General features: G+C 46.8%; 3 protein-coding genes across 7 annotated transcripts in view; all 3 read left to right on the top strand.

The window, feature by feature from the left end:
* tacc1 (transforming, acidic coiled-coil containing protein 1) overlaps nucleotides 1-4,522 on the top strand; it is a 23,200-nt gene extending 18,678 nt beyond the window's left edge. For all 5 annotated transcript variants that reach the window (XM_035535595.2, XM_035535591.2, XM_035535592.2 and 2 more), the window contains 7 exons: nucleotides 1-29; nucleotides 513-589; nucleotides 696-739; nucleotides 862-1,022; nucleotides 1,958-2,064; nucleotides 2,881-3,001; nucleotides 3,233-4,522. The exon at nucleotides 1-29 is cut by the window's left edge and continues 85 nt beyond it. In XM_035535595.2, the coding sequence (XP_035391488.2) occupies nucleotides 1-29; nucleotides 513-589; nucleotides 696-739; nucleotides 862-1,022; nucleotides 1,958-2,064; nucleotides 2,881-3,001; nucleotides 3,233-3,301 (608 nt within the window). In that variant the 3' untranslated portion in view covers nucleotides 3,302-4,522. The remainder of the gene's footprint in view (nucleotides 30-512; nucleotides 590-695; nucleotides 740-861; nucleotides 1,023-1,957; nucleotides 2,065-2,880; nucleotides 3,002-3,232) is intronic.
* Nucleotides 4,523-4,760: 238 nt separating this feature from the next.
* On the top strand, nucleotides 4,761-6,818 carry LOC118242828 (lymphocyte antigen 6D). Its single transcript, XM_035535607.2, has 3 exons — nucleotides 4,761-4,893; nucleotides 5,780-5,893; nucleotides 6,446-6,818. The coding sequence occupies exons 1-3, from the start codon at nucleotides 4,845-4,847 to the stop codon at nucleotides 6,658-6,660; spliced, it is 378 nt and encodes a 125-aa protein (XP_035391500.1). The 5' UTR covers nucleotides 4,761-4,844; the 3' UTR covers nucleotides 6,661-6,818.
* Nucleotides 6,819-7,237: 419 nt separating this feature from the next.
* loxl2a (lysyl oxidase-like 2a) overlaps nucleotides 7,238-20,000 on the top strand; it is a 23,504-nt gene continuing 10,741 nt past the window's right edge. Inside the window, exons 1-4 of the mRNA XM_027018251.3 lie at nucleotides 7,238-7,383; nucleotides 10,020-10,357; nucleotides 11,253-11,428; nucleotides 18,806-19,014. Of these exons, the coding sequence (XP_026874052.3) occupies nucleotides 10,063-10,357; nucleotides 11,253-11,428; nucleotides 18,806-19,014 (680 nt within the window). The 5' untranslated portion in view covers nucleotides 7,238-7,383; nucleotides 10,020-10,062. The remainder of the gene's footprint in view (nucleotides 7,384-10,019; nucleotides 10,358-11,252; nucleotides 11,429-18,805; nucleotides 19,015-20,000) is intronic.

The raw sequence follows: 20,000 nt of genomic DNA, 5'->3' as shown, positions 1-20,000 counted from the left end.
CTGCAGTACTCACCCTGATCAGAGAGGAGGTACCCCACTGCCCTGCCCACGTACAGCATAAACTCAGATACACAACATACTGTCAGAAATTCACTCCGTAGCCAGTCCAGTGCCGTCATCTGACGTCTGAGAACAACAGAAATGGAAAAAATATGTGAATGACATCTTTCCTGGGACTGTTGTATGACAGCTTGGGGTGGTGGCTGGAGCTGAGACTGGGGGCGGGGCTGAGACTGGGGGCGGGGCTGAGACTGGGGGCGGGGCTGAGACTGAGGGCAGGGCTGAGACTGGGGGCGGGGCTGAGACTGAGGGCGGGGCTGAGACTGAGGGCGGGGCTGAGACTGAGGGCGGGTCTTTAAGACTTTAAGACATTTACGGCATTTATCAGACGCTCTTATCCAGAGCGACTTAGAAAAGTGCTTTGTCATTTACTCCTAGAACACATCCTAGTACAGTACAGCAGGTCAGACTGAGGGTGGGACTTTAAGGTTGTGTTTGACCCCACCCCCCAGATCATCACTAAAGAAATCGAGACCAGTGATTGGAGGAGGAAATATGAGGAGAGCAAAGCAGAGGTGACTGAGATGAGGTAAGCTCCATCTCCGTGACAACGGCATCTTCCGTGATGCAGCTCTTCCTACAAAAAGAGTTGTCTCGAGTAAAAATAAAATAAAGTTTTTGAAATATATCAACAGGAAAATAGTGGCGGAGTATGAGAAGACAGTGGCACAGATGATTGGTGAGTCTCGGTTCAAATAACACAGTGTGTTGTCATGTCTTCAGTGTGCTGTGGTGTCTTCTGGGTGGTCAGAGCTGGACATTTTCATTTGATTGTGTAACACTTGCTCCTCTTCCTCACAGAGGATGAGCAGAGGAAGAACATGTGCTCCCAGAAGAGCGTCCAGCAGGTGACTCTGGAGAGAGACCAGGCTCTGGCGGACCTCAACTCAGTTGAGCGTTCGCTCTCTGACCTCTTCAGACGCTATGAGAACATGAAGGGCGTGTTGGAGGGGTTTAAGAAGGTGAAGGCCCTATCACCACTGTCCCCACCAGCGTAACACTTTACACACACTATCACCACTGTCCCCACCAGCGTAACACTTTACACACACTATCACCACTGTCCCCACCAGCGTAACACTTTACACACACTATCACCACTGTCCCCACCAGCGTAACGCTTTACACACACTATCACCACTGTCACCACCAGCGTAACGCTTTACACACACTATCACCACTGTCCCCACCAGCGTAACACTTTACACACACTATCACCTCTGTCCCCACCAGCGTAACACTTTACACACACTATCACCACTGTCCCCACCAGCGTAACACTTTACACACACTATCACCACTGTCCCCACCAGCGTAACGCTTTACACACACTATCACCACTGTCGCCACCAGCGTAACGCTTTACACACACTATCACCACTGTCCCCACCAGCGTAACACTTTACACACACTATCACCACTGTCCCCACCAGCGTAACACTTTACACACACTATCACCACTGTCCCCACCAGCGTAACACTTTACACACACTATCACCACTGTCGCCACCAGCGTAACGCTTTACACACACCATCACCACTGTCGCCACCAGCGTAACGCTTTACACACACCATCACCATTGTCGCCACCAGCGTAACGCTTTACACACACCATCACCACTGTCGCCACCAGCGTAACGCTTTACACACACTATCACCACTGCCCCACCAGCGTAATACTTTACACACACTATCACCACTGTCGCCACCAGCGTAACACTTTACACACACTATCACCACTGCCCCACCAGCGTAACACTTTACACTCTAACACAACCTTTTACACTTCTAGCTGCTGCCTTTCATCTTAACACGTCTGGCATGGTTGACCTACAGTGAGTGTGTGTTGGGTGTTTAGTGTGTTGAGCTGATGGTTCTCCTCCCGTCCTGTGTTCAGAATGAGGAGGTGCTGAAGAAGTGTGCCCAGGAGTACCTGACGCGGGTCAAACAGGAGGAGCAGCGCTACCACACCCTCAAACTCCACGCAGAGGAGAAACTCGATAAGTAAGACTGAGCCCATGGCAGCCGCACTGCAAATCACTGCAGCTGCACTGCAAATCACTGCAGTGTTTGCTCAGTTGCATCATTAGCTCAGGTGTGTAGTTACAGTAGGTGTGTGATTAGTACAGGTGTGTGGTTACAGCAGGTGTGTGGTAGGAGGGGGCGATCATCTCAGCAAACCATATCACAATCTTTTTAATACTCAATCATGATCCACGATCTGAATTGCAATCTGTCATGAATATCGGAACTGTCTATAGACTTATCTTTTTACACATTTTAAAACACAATACTGCATTAAGGACACCGTTTTTGAAATGCTAATTAACCTGAAAAACCCTAAGATTTTTAAAGTTGTACGTACACTAAAACAAACACTAAAAGGTCAAGTGAAAGTAAACACACTCGCTGTGCTTTATTGGTGTAGCCCTCTGTTGTCACTCTGGATTAGAATGATATTCGTGACTTCATCATCCCCTGCGACTGGAGTGTCTCAAGGTCTTAAATCCCACATTGTACACAGATTAACCAGCACCATGTCCTGAGACCGAACGGGACAGAACGGGACTGCCTCAGTCACCTCCTTCTGTTGATTGCAGCTTTTATCGTATTTTTAAAAAGATTTTCCAAGGTGTTCGTCAGTGATGACTGTTTCATGACTGTGAGATATCAAAAACTTTTGCAAGTTTTGTAAATGAGGAGATAGCCACACCCCTGCATTAATTAAACACATGAGCTAGCCAATGAGGAGCTAGCTCAGGTGTTTAATTAATGCAGGGGTGTGGCTGACATGTTCTCCGCCTTGTGTTCCTGCTCCAGGGCCAATGAGGAGATAGCTCAGGTGCGTTCCAGGGCAAATGCAGAGAGTGTGGCGCTGAATGCCAGTCTGAGGAAGGAGCAGATGAAGGTGGAGTCTCTGGAGAGAGCCCTCCAGCAGAAGGTGCTATAGAAATACACCCACCCACTATACGTTATTTAAACTTTAATGGTACCTGTGAGTAATTATAATTGTGAGTATATTTGCGACTATGATGATTGTGATAATTGTATGATGATTGTGATCATTGAGTATGATTGTGATAATTGTATAATTGTGAGTATGATTGTGAGTATGATGATTGTGATAATTGTATGACATGCTCACCTCCCCCTTTTCTCTACTTCCTTTCAGAATCAGGAGATTGAGGAACTCACTAAGATATGTGATGAACTCATCGCCAAACTGGGCACAACAGACTGAGCTCAGCCTGCCCCTATCCTCTTCTCACCCCAGACCTGCCCCGCCCCGCCCCATGCCAGCTTCTGGTCAACATCTGGAGTGTGAAAAGGCAGCATCATGAGAACCACTTGCACCTACACAGTGATGTGAGCCTGAGGAGAGTCCGAATCTGTCTGGGTGGAGCTGTTGGGACTGATGGTGGTCTGATAGTGAGGCGAGGGGGAAACACCCACCTACACCGACCTGACAGTTCTGCTGCTGTTCCTGAAGAGGGCGCAATCACATTATTCACATCTTGTACTGTAGATAAGAGACATAGTTGTTTGGGTGTTTTGAGCAGTGCTTTGTCTTAGAGCCAAGCTTACACTTCTCTTACGTTGTGGTTGCTATTGTATCTTGACACAACCAGTGAAAATGGGAAAACCCTAAAACCAATCAGTGTTTGTGGTTTTTCACTGTTTCTTGGTGTTTTAAATGCTGGGATTTGTGCCACAGTGGTTTGCATCTTTACTGAGTGAGAGTATTTAATATCAAACGAGGTGTGCAGCACCAGGGCTCAAACACAACTGAAAAGAATCAAATACAACGATGTTTCCATGAAGGAAGGAAAACTCCATTTATTAATGGAGAGACAGAGCATGTCACTCCACAGCACCGCACCATGCCGAGATGAGTCACTGATCACACGATGAACCAGCATTTCCATTTTGTCTTTCTTTCCCCTGAAATAAGGAAGAGTGCATGTTTTCCGTGTTCTGGGGATTCCCTCCTCCCTCTTTCCCTCAGCTGCCTCCCGTGTCTCACACACCAGTGGAACCAGGTGTTGCTAGGAAACAGCATCAAAGCGACAATCCTTGCTACTGCTCTTACTCTGTGCCTGTTGCCACTGCAATGCAAGTTGCTAATAACCAATCCCACAATACTCCTGGCTGTTATTATGCAATAGTACTCGCCATGCTGTCCCATGTTTGCCCAGTGCAGGGCCCCCGGGGGGGCGGGGCAGTAGCCAAAGACACGCCCCCCCCTCACTGCTGATAGGCTCTCTGCACCCCTGCCTCTGTGAGTGTTTATAAGAGTAATATTCTTCCTTTTATTCATATTTGTAAAGTGGAAGACTGAGTTGCAGAGAAATCATGTTTACTAATATATATCTATACATCTATATCGATATCTCTCTCCTTCTCTCTATATATATATATTTTGTGCATAAGACATTGCTTGAATTAAAGTAATGACAATTTATGCTATTGTGAATTGAGTGTTTTTTTTCCTGCTGGAAGAGTGTGTGTGTGTGTGTGTGTGTGTGTGTGTGTGTGTGTTTGGCGTGTGAGATGACAGTATGTGTCTGGGGATGTCTGTGTGTGTACATACGCACAGCACCTGCCTGACTCTGGTTAGCTACTTCGTAACCATGTTCACAAACCTTCACTGACCCTGTGGTTCCCCCCCGCCCGATGACGAGGGTTGAGTGATCTGGGCGGGCCGGGCGGGGGGATTAGTGGCGAGGCGGAGGGTTGGAGGTCAGAGCGAGCCTGTCCACACTTCTCCAGGAGCTCGGTGTACCATGAGGACTCCTTTGGCCTTGCTTCTCCTGCTCATCGCCGTGACGACCAGTACGTATTAAAACTTTCACAATCCACACAGCGATTTGAAAAGGAACAGAAATAGAACGTTAGTGGAGTTGTTGTTTCTGTGGGGTCATTTGGGGCTGTTCGCATCATTACACAAACTCATGTATTCTTAAATATTTATGCTACTTCATTTATCTCCCTTTATTTACAAATACTTGTGTACATGACCAGTATTGAAACAACAGCTGCTATGAACTGTCTGATCACCTCTGCAGACATAGCGTCTGTAATCTCTTTACAACTCCTAAGTTGTCTGACCTCCTGGATATTTTGCTAATACACCGTAACGCTGACATGAGCGATCTTTAAAATCACTAAAACTCTGTGTGACTGTCTTAGGATTTGTTCTAAACTAAAAATAAAAAATTCAGCCTGGCTCAGCTGTAGTCCAATTAGGAAACATCTTGAGGGAGGCAGCGCTTCCTATCTGTCAATTATAGCAGCTTTAAGCTGTATTGCATAATACTAAATACCCATAGACTGCATTTTAGAATACACTTAAATTTCATTTTAAAGGTTAAACAGAATTTAAACATGAAAACATTATGGCATTAATGTATTATTGTAGTACAATACTTTACCATTTTAACACTGGAGGTCAAAATGTGATCACGTGACATAAAAAAAAAACATTCAACAGACACGTGTGTGTATGTACACCTGTGTAAGACGGTCGGGGTGTGTCAACTTCTGCATCAGAAAAAGGTTTGGGAATTCCTGTCTAGAGCGCGCGTGTATATGTGTGTGTGTGAGAGAGAGAGAGATGGTGTGTGCGCGTGTGAGAGAGAGATACTGCTGTGCCTTACTCCTTTTGTAAATCTCCATATTAATCTCAGATCAGCTGTGTTGTCTTGTTTGGAATGTAAAGGTGAGGCACTGAAATGTCACATGTGTGTCGCGACCAATGAGGAGGAGTGTAACCAACAAGGGTCAACTATATGCCCCGCCCACGCAGATGCCTGCTCCACTATCACAGGGCCCAGTAAGTCCTGTCTCTCACACACACACACGTGTCACCAGTCTTATGGACGCAGACTGTCCTGGTGATAGAGGTGTTTGGTCCCCGTCTCACAGGTCGTGCGCGCTCACCCGTACCAACACTTCTCACATCGGCCACGTGGTGGAGCCATTCTGCACTTTTCCACTGTCACGCTTCCTTTCCTCTGGTTAAGTTGGTCAGAAAAAGGGCGTGGCGATTATTGACATGTTAATAAATAATTTTCCTAATTAGAATTTTCCTAGAAAAATAGTTATAAGTAAAAAAAATATGGCTTTATTGCACCAAGCCATCGCTCACAACGTAACTCCAGGTAAAATGAACTCTGAGCGGAGTCCCCCAGAGGCTAAAACGCAGCCCACGCAGTAACGGAACACCGTGGGCCAACCCGAGTGCGTACAGACGCTCTGGTTGAGGGTTTAGATGAGAAAACCGGTCCAGTGTCGACCGGTAAATGCTGAGTCACGAGGCGAAGGTTAACGGTCTTAACGTCAGCACGGGCCTGCCTCATACACGCGCGTGTTTTCTCCGTTTCAGACTCGGTGATGAAATCCTGTTCTTACGCGTCCTTCTGCGAGAAGGCCCACATGAGCCACGGAGACATGAAGCTCGAGTGCTGCTTCACCGACGACTGCAACGGGCCCCGTCGCGCGCACAGCCACGGGGAACGCAACGCTGCCACGCGGCTGGGTCTCGGGCCGACCGGACTGCTCGCGGTTCTGCTGTTGCGGGCGGCGGCTCGGGTCCTGTAGTCCGCTCGTGCCCCGCTACACGAGCCGTGGACGAGGTTGTGTCAAGTCCGACGGCACTTTGTTTTCTTTTAAGTTCCGGAAGATTGCACGAGCAGCCCACCTGTACTAGAATGTCCTGACACTGCTGCACACGAGCTCAAATAAAGCTTAGAAATTAATGTTGTTTGTTGTGCTCTGTGTCTGGGAGACACCGTGCTCCCCGTGCCGTTCTGGATCTCTCGTGCTTAATGCAGCGGGAGACTCCAGGTGCATACTACCACGCGAAGCATTACGTCAAAACTGCGTCATTTAGGGTTTAAACCCCCATTTAGCTAAATCTTAGGCTACAGATGTGTGACGTTTTGGTTCTGTATTGCCCAAATTGTGTCCATGACACATGCTAATAACGCTGCAAACAGGTCCATTTGTCGCACGAGGCAGGTAGTACGTGTTTTACACCACTCCTCGAGCACCGCGGCCGGACATGCACGTCATGCACGTGTCTCGGTTGCTTTCGCTACTGGGTGCTGGAACACCCAAAGAAACTGACATGTTCTCCAATTCCTGCACGGAGGGAGGTGGCGAATGCCCCTGGAATGAGTCGAGCGCGAGGCTAAAAGGCGGTCCAGGAACGTGCATACTACTGAAGCGATAGGCTGGTGTGCACGCGGGGTTTGGTTCCAGAAATTCTCCATCCCATACGGCTCGAGGAACTTCGAAGAGGTCTGTCAGCAAGGCACCAGAGTAAGTGTCCCGATATCGCGTTGCACCGACACGCCTGTTGAGATGTCGGTTAGGGAAATCCTTCTGTAAAACATGCTAAGAAACCTGCAGTTGAAAGGACCACGCGAGATGCAGAACGCGTCGGTGGTCAGGGTGATGTGTTTCTAACTTGATGATAAATGTGGGAATCCGGTGAGTTATTGGGGAGTTTGGTCACGTTAGGGCTGGCTGCTAATAGTCTGGCGTGAATGGGAAACTGTAACATGACCGTAAACATCTGCGTCTGTTCCACACCAAACACACTACGCCAAGCTTTGGTTTTGGTGGTTTTACACCAGTATAACATCAAAAGCGACTGCACGAGATCAGACAGGTTGGAGAACGCCGGCAAGCTGCGCGTGGTGACGGAGCCTGCTGAACGATGGCGCGCGTGTGTACCGGGACTGCAGACAGGTGAATTAACCGCTAGAAGTGTTGGCTCTCGGCTTCCCGACGCACAAAAATCCCCCGAACTGCATCGCGGACGTGTATAAACGAGGCTATATTTTTCTGGCTTTGAAAACGGACAGGATGACAGGACTATTTATATCTTTTTTTTTGTACACAGCCAAAATAATGTGGACATTTTTCAAGGATTAAAATAAAATGTTTTTTTTGTAATGAGTAGATGTGAAATTCCCACTGGACCTAAGTAACATGCAGATGACGGTGATGAATGGGTGAGTGTAATACTCGGGTATTAGAAGTTTCTCCTTGTCTGTCTGGTGCTGTCAGACTGTCTGCAGCGTTTGATGCCCTAAAGGTTTGCCTGTGGGGCAGTAGACATAGAATGGCCTGTGTTCAAACAGGGTTCCAGGCATGCTGGGTTGGCCTGTTCCTCTGGGCCCAGTCCAGACCCAGGAATGTGGACTGGGTTGAATGACCTTAGTATGGATTCGTGTCTGGGGTTTTGTTGGAGTTTGTATAAATTCCAGGTCTCTTGACGCCCAATAGACAACCCTGTCTCCTCCAGTAACCGTGTCCATCTTCACAAGGCTTCTGGTTAGCTTTTACTGGAGGTGCCAAAGGATTGAGGGTTCACACACATTAGTATTCAGTACCTGTGAATAAACTGGTTTCTTGAAGGGTCAAAATGCCTAAATATCACAGATCTTTGCTTATATAATAATTGTAGCCGCACAGTTTTTCCTGACGTGTGTGTATGATGGGAAAAGTGTTTGATCAGCGTCTCAGTCAGGGTCTATGGACAGCAGAGTTTGGTGACTCAGCAAAACATCTCCCCTGCTGTAACATCCCAGTAACACCAGTAAGGGAATGCCCTAGTCTGCTGAGCGTGGAGTGTGAGATTCTCCACAGACACTCTGCCTTTGATGAGCTGGAGGAGTGTTGGAGGGAGCGATGCCCTGGGGGTCATGTAGGCAGGGGGCGCAGTGGAGGACAGTTCTCAAAGGTCCATGTGATCAGTGATTCAAACACACCTCTGCTACTACCTTTACTCACAGGCCTAGCGATGGCGTCACCTACACACATACACACACACACACACATTGCTCAGTACGTGTAATACTTGATTAATACAATTCTGGATCTGGGGGAATGTGATATCACAGATGTTTAAAGAGTGAAGATGTTATGTTGAAGCATTTTTAATGTTATGCTAATTTTAATGTTAACATTTAATTATGTTAAAGATTTGATTTCCTAACCCTAACATAACCTTAGAGCTGTCAGTGAAAGATGAATGGGAAATGCCTCACTGTAATCTTTCAGTCCGGATGTACACATTGTGACTGTGTTTTGTAAGTTAAGCACACGGCAAACAAACCTCATTCCCACACACCCGATGAACAAATGCGCGTCTGCTTTTCCTTAGTTTCCAGATGTTTTCTTATTAATATTAGGGTATATAATTCAGTGACTGAATTATTCAGCAACTGCACTGAAACTAACATCAAAGGAAGTTAGAAAAGTGAAGAGAGAGTGGATCCGTCTGTGGGTTCCTGAACAGAACCAGAACAGAACTATTACAGAACTATTATGACAAACAAATAAGGCAATAAAAAATCTTAAAATCTCAACAGTTTTGATTGTCTAATTCAAATCTGTCATTTTTTTCAATATGAAATTGATGAATCGTTGTGGCGTTGCCTGCGACCCACACAAATGGTGAGAGGATGGGGAAATGGTGTGGTTCTGCTAGGGTGGGGGTCGGGCGGAACACCGGCATCGGTGCACCCCTGAAACTCTACAGACCTCCACCCACAGCGTGGGTGGAGCACTCTGCCTCCAGCGCTCAGCCATGTTTAGTTACCATAACAACAGGGACGAGCAGGTGAGCTCCCACTAAACCAAAACAACCACACGACACGAGACTTTGAAATGAACTGGAGACAGCAAAGTGTCAGGACGTCTGTGCCAAGGCCGTGAGGTTGGTTCTCCACCTAGTGGCGGCTCCGACTGATTAACACGCTGCCTCTAGCCATGAGTGTTCGGCGTGGACATGAACCCTGGCGTCTCAGTGGGGGGTAGGATGTCTGGGACAGCATCAGCAGATGAACAGCCTGGTGTCCTGGATACTGTTTGTGTCTTTAATCCTAAGAATATTCTGTATGTGTTTCCTCTGTGTGTGTGTGTGTGTGTGTGTGTTGTTCCGGCAGGTTTCCACGGCAGTGACGAGTGCACGCACGCACACGCGTGTGTATGTGTGTGTGCAGAATCATGGCCATGGTCTCCTGCTCTTTGCTCAGTGTAATGTGTGTGTTGGCAGTAAGCTTTGCTCAGTCCGAGCCCAAAACACCTGCCCAGATACAGATCCGTCTGGCGGGGGACAAACGCAAACACTACGAGGGCCGGGTGGAGGTGAACTACAACGGTGAGTGGGGCACCGTCTGCGATGATGACTTCGACATCTCAGCTGCCCACGTGGTGTGTAGGGAGCTGGGCTACCTTGGAGCTGTGGCCTGGTACCCATCTGCCAAGTATGGGAAAGGAGAAGGTGAGGTGTGTGTGTGTGTGTGTGTGTGTGTGTGTGTATGTGTGTGTGAAGGTGACATCTGCCCATGACATGTAGTTTGGTGTTTGTAAAAATAATGGAAATATAAGTCAGAATTAATTGACGTTTAGGACCAGCCAGAGCTGCGTGTGTGTGTGTGTGTATGCGAGTGCGTGCGTGCGTGCATGCATGCCTGCTTTTGTGTGTGTATGAGATCATTGAGGATTCCCCCACCTCATGTCTCAGGAGAGAGTGCGTGGTGAGTAGAAGTCCTCTGCTGTTTGTGTGTGTATGTGTATGTGTGGTTGATCTTCAATGACATCATTAATGTCTAGATGTGATGAACCTGGGAAGTGTTTTTCTGAGTGTTGAAACAACGTTTCCATTAGTTCAGAGCACTTAAACTGGTTCAGCATGTCTTTATGATGTCCCGTCACTCATGGAACAGAAATCCCACTCATTGCAAATGGCTTCCTCCTCCTCCCTAATCCCTGGAAAGTCATGTTATAGTCATTAAATTGATTAACAGTTCCAATCAGACAGCAGTCAGGAAACAGAAGAGACTGGACTTAGGGATCCATACATCAAAACCCAGATCCCAAACCCCAAATCCAGACATCAGATCCAAACCCCAGAACCAGGCACCATTTTCAGACCCAGACCCAGCCTCAGTCTGCTCTGTGTGTGTGTACAGTAGTGTCCTGTGGTTCTCATATCACTTACCACCTTGACCACATCCTTACACACAAGGTCCATACCGAGACGACGGCACTGTGTTCTCAGTGACGCGGCACATGCACTGCTCTCCTATCACCTGCACACACTCCCCGGGCCTCTCACAGGTGTAGTCTGTTAGGTGGAGCAGAACTCAGGGCTTTTGGTGCTTTTCCACCCACAGGGCATATCTGGCTGGATAATGTGCACTGCACGGGTAGAGAGGCATCTCTGGCTGACTGCCTCTCCAACGGCTTTGGGGTGTCAGACTGCAGACACACGGAGGACGTGGGGGTGGTGTGTACCCAGAAACGCATCCCCGGGTTTCACTTCATCAGCACCTCCAGCAATGATGTGGAGGTAAGAGAGTGTGTACACACACAAATACACACACACATATATATACACACATACACAAACATGCGCACACACACACTGTAAAAAATGTCATTCTTCCATGGAAATTATGAACATTTATTCCATTTATTTAAATTTTCAAGAACACAATGTTCTGCTTTGTGTCCATAATTTCTGGATTATTTACACACACACTGTGGGAAACGGTTGTCTCTTCTGGCTTGTGTTCTTCTCAGAAGAACAAATAACTCCAACACAACATCTGACACCACTAACGCTCCCATTGGAACTGTGTTAGCAGCTCCCATGCAGCCCTTGGCCTCTCTGATTGGCCCATTTAATTCCACAAGTGGCGTTTTGCTCTAGTGACATGAGCTTTGCTTTTCACATGGGAGTGAAAGTTGTGCAGATGACCATCTAAAGTTTTCTCTAAACAGGTTTTATTCATAACCGAAGAAAGAGTTTATGGAATTGTGTTCAAGATTTCATAATTTGTGTTAGCCATTCTAAACAAAATTCAGCACAACTCTTACCCTTAAAATCCATCTTAAATCTTAAATCAACCTTTCGTCCTCGGTGAGATGCTTCCGTGATCTGACCAGCTATAGGCTCTGAATTCCTGCTCACCAGTAGCTCTTCATTACTGATGTTGGCAGTGAGATTTGTTTACTGGCTGTTTATGGCTGTTTATGGAGAAGATGATCTCAACATTGTGTATCTCATACATGAGCATTTGAGTGTGGGAAAGCACACTCTCCCGCGCAGCTAAGCAGACGAACAGTCCTCATCTCGAGCTACTCACACATAGCCCAGGTTGTTTGGAGTTCCTGTGTTTACGTGCTGTTTGCACACCCAGGTCCGGTGCCGTCTGTTTGGGTGTTTGTGGCGTAGTCATGGAAATCAAGGTGAACACATTCGTTGTCGGGGCGTCTTGTGTGTGTGTGATCTGTAATGTTCTTCTCCGACTCTGAGGAGTAATGACTTTACCACAGAGCGCCTCCCCTCCCCCACAAGCTCTGCTCCTCCACAGCTTCCCAAACATTCACGTAAAGGAACAGGGTTGCGGATTTGCTTACTCAGGGAAGGAATTACGGCAGTCTGGGGGAATCCTGTCCAGACCAAGAGGACCCTCTTTTACAACAGAGCGGAAAGTCTGTGTGGGTTTATGACCCCACGGAAGGAGAGAATCTATCAGGCCAAGTGTGGAAAACGCACCCCCTCTGAAACAGAACACCACACACACACACACACACACACACACACACACACACACGTACAGAGTTTCCTAGACTACACGTCACTGGCTATGTATGTTGATATGATATGCGGTTAGCCATCTGTATTAGATGGTCGTTATTTTTCTGCCTCTGTATGCCGTGGATGTGATGCAGGAGGATCGGTCGCTCCCATCACCCACAGGGCAGACCCAGAACACACACAACATTCCTCATACTCCACTCTGTCCTCCTTGTTCTACAAGGGAAGGGAAGTTCTGATCTTTGTGTATTTATTTTATATCGATGGACAATTTGAAGTGAGAACACCAAGCAGAGAAGGTCTGCCTACTTCTCCTCTGTCCTGTGACACACAAACGTTGTTCCCTTCTTATAACAGTCCATATAGCTCTTATAACAGTCCTTGTAACCCATAACAGAACATATAGTCCTTATAGCCCTTATAACAGTCCTTATAGCCCTTATAACAGTCCTTGTAACCCATATAACAGTCCATATAGCTCTTATAACAGTCCTTATAGCCCTTATAACAGTCCTTATAACCCTTATAACAGTCCTTACACCAGTCACTCAGAAGCTGCTAAACACTTCCATAAATATTAGCCAGTTTCTCCATGTAAAAAACAGATGTTTCATAATGTCCTTTTTCTAATATATGTGCACATACACTGTTGTCACTGTTTGTTTATGGCATTTACTTCATGGGTGTTGGTGCAGCTCCCCCACTGCTCCACTCAGCAGACCTGTGAGTTTAGAGGTGGAGGGCAGAGCAGGTGGAGTAGAGGAGCTGTGGTGAGGGGAGGAGGATTTGGTCTGAGCTGTGGGGTGCGGTACAGGAGCAGAGTGCCATCTGTGCACTCCTCTAAAAGATCTCAACACTCTCTGAAGGCTGCAGGTCTGTACCAGTAGCCAGTTAAGTCTGTAGGGTTTGGGCAATATATCGATGTTTTGGAGTTTTTTCAATTTGATATTCTTGGAAAAAAAATCAGTATGGAAAAATAAATATTGCAGTATTGGAGTGTTCATTAATTCATGAAGGCACATGTTTGAACACTAATGTTGACTCAGATCTCCATGCTAGTCTGCACGTCTACTTTCTTCACCATGACACAGCTGGCCTGTAGTTGGGAGAACAACGTTACTTTGGTTTTAGTACACGGCAGGACGTTGGTCAAAGGAATCTGATGCAGTTGGCATATTGCTCAGTAGCGCAGGGTAGACTGGTCGCATTCTTGAACACGTCCTGGTAAAACACCGTGAATGTAAACTTGTGTTCTCCACTACTTTTTCAAAATAAAAGAATTCAAGGCGCCTGGCCCATAACCATGGCAACTTAGGTGTGGGAAACAAGTGTTGGTAGCAAACACCTCCTGCCCAAGCTGCTGCTGACTGGTGTTAATCTCAGTGGTTAATATTTAGTTTTGCCCGCCTTCTGTCCATGATGACACGGGAACGCCAGAAGCTGTTTGGAGGCAAAGGTTGCTGTACTTTGACTAAAGATTTTTGTCTTTTAGGCAAGACATTTGTTTATTAAATGATTTGTCACTAATAGGACAAAGAAACATGTGTTTTAAGGAAATAGACCTACGTTGGGATGTCAGGTTGTCTTTAAACTAAGATGACACTGCCTGGCAGACAGACATCAGCAAAGCAGGGAAAACACAGCATGGCATCTGATAAGCACAGAAGAACTAGAATAAACATGGTTGATGAACTGTAATCATTAAGGCATTTTTACAATGAGACGCAATATATAGAATATTGCAATATTCATTTAAAGCTATATTGCTTAACCTTCTTCATAGATTGTGACTATTCATTGTTCTGACTGGAGTGGACTGGGTTTACTAAATTAAAGGTACATATATATGGTCCTGGGTTTACTAAATTAAAGGTACATATATATGGTCCTGGGTTTACTAAATTAAAGATCCATAAAGAGACTCTTAAAGGAGTTGACTAATAGCTCATGAGTTGAATTAGGTGTGTTGGTCCAGGGAACTTGTGCACTGCCAAACTAGAGTGTACAGAGTTATACATGCAATGAAACATGAGGTTTTGGAGGTGCGTGTGTGCGTGTGTGTGCGTGCATGCGTGTGCGCGTGTGTGTGTTGGGGGGGGGGGGTAATCAAAGCTCCTTTTATAGGGTGACTAGAAGCAACTGTACAAAGCTGTGTTGATCTAGTGAATAGATGTTGCTCTGTGGCTCTGTTCACACTGGCCCTGGATGGAGTTCAGTTTCGACCTTTCGCACGTACCCTTGTGGACACATGACTTCCTGCCCTGACAGGATATGCTCACCTCTGCGTTTAGTGCTTCTGTAGGCTGTTGTATCAGTGTAATGGAAATGAATATTGCCTTTTGCTGTTCAGATTTGTTGGGTTAGGGCTCCTTATCCTGCCAGTGAGATGTCATCGTTTGTGTTGGGTAAGGGTGTGTCTTGGTCCTGCATTGGTGTTTGTGCTGGATTAGGGCTCATCTTAGTCCTGTGTTAGTGTTTGTGCTGGGTCAGGGTTTATATCTTTTGTCCTCTCTCTCTCTCCCTCTCCCTTTCTCTCTCTTTCTCTCCCTCTCCCTTTCTCTCCCCCTCTCTCTCTCCCCCTCTCTCTCTGTCTCTCTCTCTCTCTCTCTCTCTCTCCCTCTCTCTCTCTCTCTCTCCCCCTCTTTCTCTCCTAGCTGTTTTGTAGAATGGAATGAGAGGGTCATATGGGAGAAAAGAAAGCAGAGAAGCTTCTTTGGTCAGGACATAGATGACCTATTGACCTTGTCATTAGGAAACAACGAGAGCCTTCTTCACACACACACACATACACACACACACAGTGCAGTGGATATAAGCAGCAGCAGTTGGTGACCTTACACTGACCCAATGATGAAATGGCATCTAGCTGCACATTGGCTGGGTTTGGTGGGATTGTGTGTGTGTGTGTGTGTGTGTGTGTGTGTGTGTGTGTGTGTGTGACCCTGATCTTTTTTCATTTGGTCTTTTTCTTATTAGTCTACTAAAGCAAGAACTGACACACCTGCCAAATCAATTCTAAACTACCTCTCTTTCTCTCTGTCCCCCTCTCTTCTTCTCTTTCTCTCTCTCTCTCTCTCTCTGTTTTCATTGTCCTTACCATCTTTCCTCATCCATCTCTCCACTCTCAGAGTTTTCCCCCACAGGTCAGTTAAACTGTCTCCGGTCGAACATCCACGTGTGCGCTGCTCACGTGTCTGTCCAGCGTGAGGCAGACACCAGGGCCCTGGGTGAGAGTGGAGATGTGTGTGTTGCATCTCAGCTCCCTGCCAAGTGTTAGCAGTGTGTAAATATTTTGATTGCTGGACTGAGATGGTGACGGGAGGGCTTTATAGGGGATGCTAGAAGTGGCAGAGAAACATCCGGACCACGAGGCGTTTTCCCCCCCACACACCCGGACACCCAACCAGCTCCTAGTCTCACACCATTCCTGCCTCACACACAGGAAATAGCATGAGCAGGGAGCCGTCTGTGGTCCGTCTGTGATGCGTCTGTGCCTCGTATATCTGGCACTGCCGTGTGAGTTCATGTTCATCAGTATGCTACTGCTTGAAGGCTACTGCTTCAACATTTAGTGTTTAGTGATTAGTGATTTAGGGTCTCCAGCATTTGGTGATTAGTGATTTAGGGTTTCCCGTGTTTAGTGATTTAGTATTTTAGGGTCTTCAGCATTTAGTGATTAGTGTTAATGATTAGTGTTTTTGGATCTCCAGGGTTTAGTTATTTAGGGTCTCCAGCATTTAGTGATTAGTGATTTAGGGTCTCCAGGATTTTTTGATTAGTGATTTAGGGTCTCAAGCCTCTGATTCATGCCACCAGGATTTTTAAAATGAAGACCAGACAGAGAGCTGAGCAGCTCAGTGTGTTCCTGGAGGAACATGGATGTCCTGACTATGAACATATGCTCAGAGCACAGGAGGAGAAGCTGAGGAGAAGAAACATGTAGGCACATGGCACTGCTGTGGAACTCAACCTGAATACTGGTTGAGTGCTACTCACTTTGTGCAGGAGATCAGCAGACCCAGTTTATGCTGCATCATTCTCCATCTCCAGTTACTGTCAGTCCAGGCTAGGGGTTAAATCACTAGTACTGGTCTCTACATGTCCTCTCTGAGGGCTGAAATGTTTTGTCTTGCTGGTGACAGATAGGAGGTTCTTTCTGGAGTCTTCTGGCTGAAGCATCATTCTTTAAAACTGACTTTGAGTTTTAGAGTCTCCTTAACTGATGTCTCTAACAGTTTAGATAACCTTTGGACTTAGATTGACTTCAGACCATACTGGACAATTCCGGCTACGGAACCGTTGGAGACTTGCCGTCTGGGAATACTTAAGGACTTGTTGAGTCTGGCTTTTCCATTAGCAGATCAAAGAGAAAACGGCTTCACTGCCTGTCTAGTTTCTATCCTCGGAACGCTGGCGGAAGCCATGACTGATCAAACAGGGGCGTTCCTGTTGGCCAGCCTAACTCAGACGTGAGGCATGTTTGGTCTGCTGTGGTGTGTAGTGTGAGTGAGCCCTCGGGGTGAGGAGAGAGTGTATTACTGCCACCTCTTCACCTCCCCTGTGCTTACACACACCTCTTCGGTTTCCTGCTCACACTCACTGAGGGCACAGACTGTGGTGGATGCTAAAACCCCTCCTCCCTCTTTGGATGTTTACATTAAATCTTGCTCACTTTGCGTCTGGCAGCGGTTGCTCATGCCTGGGAGACCACCACATTCCTCTGGCCTGACTCAGCCTCCGGTCTTAGCAAGTCTGGGGTAGATTTAGATGCCTGAACTCCCCAACCCCCCACGCCAGTAGGGGGCCTCCCTTCCCTGGAGTTAGATACACAGTATAAAATATGCCTTTTAAATGTGCCTAACACAGCACCTTGTTTTAATGGTACACATTACTGGGCACACTTAACCAGTGGGGCTTACTGGTGCACCAGAGGATGTCTAAAACGCAGCTCTGATATTTCAGTATAAAGGCAGCTGTAGCAGCTGTGAGTGGCAGCTCTGTTAGTTCTGTATAAATGCAGCTGTGAGTGGCAGCTCTGTTAGTTCTGTGTAAAGGCAGCTGTGAGTGGCAGCTCTGTTAGTTCTGTGTAAAGGCAGCTGTGAGTGGCAGCTCTGTTAGCTCTGTGTAAAGGCAGCTGTGAGTGGCAGCTCTGTTAGTTCTGTGTAAAGGCAGCTGTGAGTGGCAGCTCTGTTAGTTCTGTGTAAAGGCAGCTGTGAGTGGCAGCTCTGTTAGTTCTGTGTAAAGGCAGCTGTGAGTGGCAGCTCTGTTAGTTCTGTGTAAAGGCAGCTGTGAGTGGCAGCTCTGTTAGTTCTGTGTAAAGGCAGCTGTAGCAGCTGCTTGTGGCAGCTCTGTTAGCGCCACAGTGCTCGCCTCAGTGGTCACTTTAAGGGGAGTCAGGAAAGACAGAAAAAAGGCTCAGTGTTGACCTTGCATTCTGACCTTTTAGGTGATGAGGTCAGAGAGAGGAAACCACCCATTGTGTTCCCCACACAATATCTCTCTGGGTTCTTCTCTTCTCGCCTCATAATTCTCACGGGTTTATCCGGATTTATCTGGATCTGCCTAGCTGCATTGCAAATCCATGATAATGCAACTCCCAAGCTCCTCAACTGAAAGTGCTAAAACCCAGCGAAGACGGATGCTGTCCGTGGGTTTGTTATTTTGACATCGGCTTTGAAGACCCTGTAATTTACACGGTTTGCTTTGCGTGCCCATAACTTGCTTGTTGGCTTTCTGTTTCATATAAACTTTGCAGGTGTTTTCTGGTTTTGTTGTTGTTGTTTAAGAGGTAACTGTGCTATAAGTTTGTCATTTGTAATTAGTAGCTTTTTAAAGAGCTTTAAAGAACATGTATGGACAACATTTAATAACTCTTCTCAAGACTTGGATTATGTAACCAACATTTTCTCTCTGCCTCTCTCCGTTTGTGTCTCTCTCTCTCTCCCCTCCCTTCTCTCTCTCTCTCTCTCCCCCTCCTCTCTCGCTTGGGCTCTCTCTCTCCCCCTCCTCTCTCGCTTGCGCTCTCTCTCTCTCTCTCTCTCTCCCCCTCCCCTCTCGCTTGCGCTCTCCCTCCCCTCTCGTTCGTGCTCTCGCTCACTCTCTCTCTCTCTCTTTCTCTCTCAGACTCTGGATGTGCGGGTAGAGGATGTCCGGATCCGGGCCACGTTTTCCCAGCGCAAGCGCATTCCCATCACAGAGGGCTTTGTGGAAGTGAAGGACGCTGGAAAATGGAGGCAGATCTGTGATGAGTGGTGGAGTCCTATGAACAGCCGCATTGTGTGTGGAATGCATGGCTTTCCTGGAGAGAAGGGCTTCAACACCAGATCCTACAGGTGAGGAAGGTCATGGCCTTCACCAGTCTGGTTCAGCTCCTCAGATAATGATCATGTAGAAACAGTTGAATGCACTTGATGTGGTAAAAGCAGATTGGGAAAGTAGATTTGGAAGGTAGACTGGGAAAGTTGGGTTGTTGCTGAGGCCTTGTGACCCTTAACTTTCAGAACGAGTGTTTTGCACAAGCATTTTGTACGAATGCTTTGCACAGATGTTTTGCACAAGTGTCTTGCACAGGTGTTTTGTATGCACAAGTTTTTCTGTTCTTTTGTAAGTACTATGAAGTAATAACTTACATTTGAATAATTGTCTATGGTAACTGATCAGGTATGAGTGTGTTAGATTAAGCTGAAAACATCATCACTTCAAGACATCAGCGTAAGAGCTTAAATTTGAGGCACTTTGAAAACTAGTGATGCGATCCAACTTTCCACAGCTGAACCACACAGAACCACTACACGTCTTGCACACACACTCTGGGCTCACGGCGCTGGGCTGTTTCTCAGCGGACATACGTTCAGGTGCTTCTCCAAGACTGCTTGGAGAACAGAGAGATTAAAGGAGATTTAAAACAGAACAAAGAGCTATGGTAGTGTCCTCCAGCTCATGCACCTTTAATTACAAATTACAGTTATACAGAATTTAGTCTCTGTCAGACTGTGTGTGTGTGTGAGAGAGAGAGAGATGTGTGTATGTATGGGTGGGAGTGGGGGATGGAGGTGGGGTGTGTATGTGTGGGTGGGAGTGGGGGATGCAGGTGGGGTGTGTATGCAGGTGGGGTGTGTATGCAGGTGGGGTGTGTATGGAGGTGAGGTGTGTATGGAGGTGGGGTGTGGCTGTGTATAGATTACTTTAGCAGGGTGGATATACATAACACTCATATTAACACAAATTATCATAGATTAACTGGGTGGAAATCCATAATATAGAAATTATCAGAGAAATTTAAATAATAATAATTAAACTCTTACTGCTCTTTTTTCAA

Source organism: Electrophorus electricus, chromosome 19 (assembly GCF_041902795.1).
Source record: "Electrophorus electricus isolate QZ-2024a chromosome 19, ASM4190279v1, whole genome shotgun sequence".
Lineage (NCBI taxonomy): Eukaryota > Metazoa > Chordata > Actinopteri > Gymnotiformes > Gymnotidae > Electrophorus > Electrophorus electricus.
The sequence above is the reverse complement of the archived record's forward strand: the minus strand, read 5'-3'. Positions and strand labels throughout refer to the sequence as shown.

What these genes read in the sequence shown, in the direction of transcription:
- LOC118242828 (XM_035535607.2), top strand. Translation starts at nt 4,845, where the DNA reads ATGAGGACTCCTTTGGCCTTGCTTCTCCTGCTCATCGCCGTGACGACC. An exon ending in GCTCATCGCCGTGACGACCA is followed by an intron (nt 4,894 to 5,779) that starts GTACGTATTAAA and finishes TGGAATGTAAAG; the next exon opens with GTGAGGCACTGAAATGTCAC. An exon ending in CTCCACTATCACAGGGCCCA is followed by an intron (nt 5,894 to 6,445) that starts GTAAGTCCTGTC and finishes TCTCCGTTTCAG; the next exon opens with ACTCGGTGATGAAATCCTGT.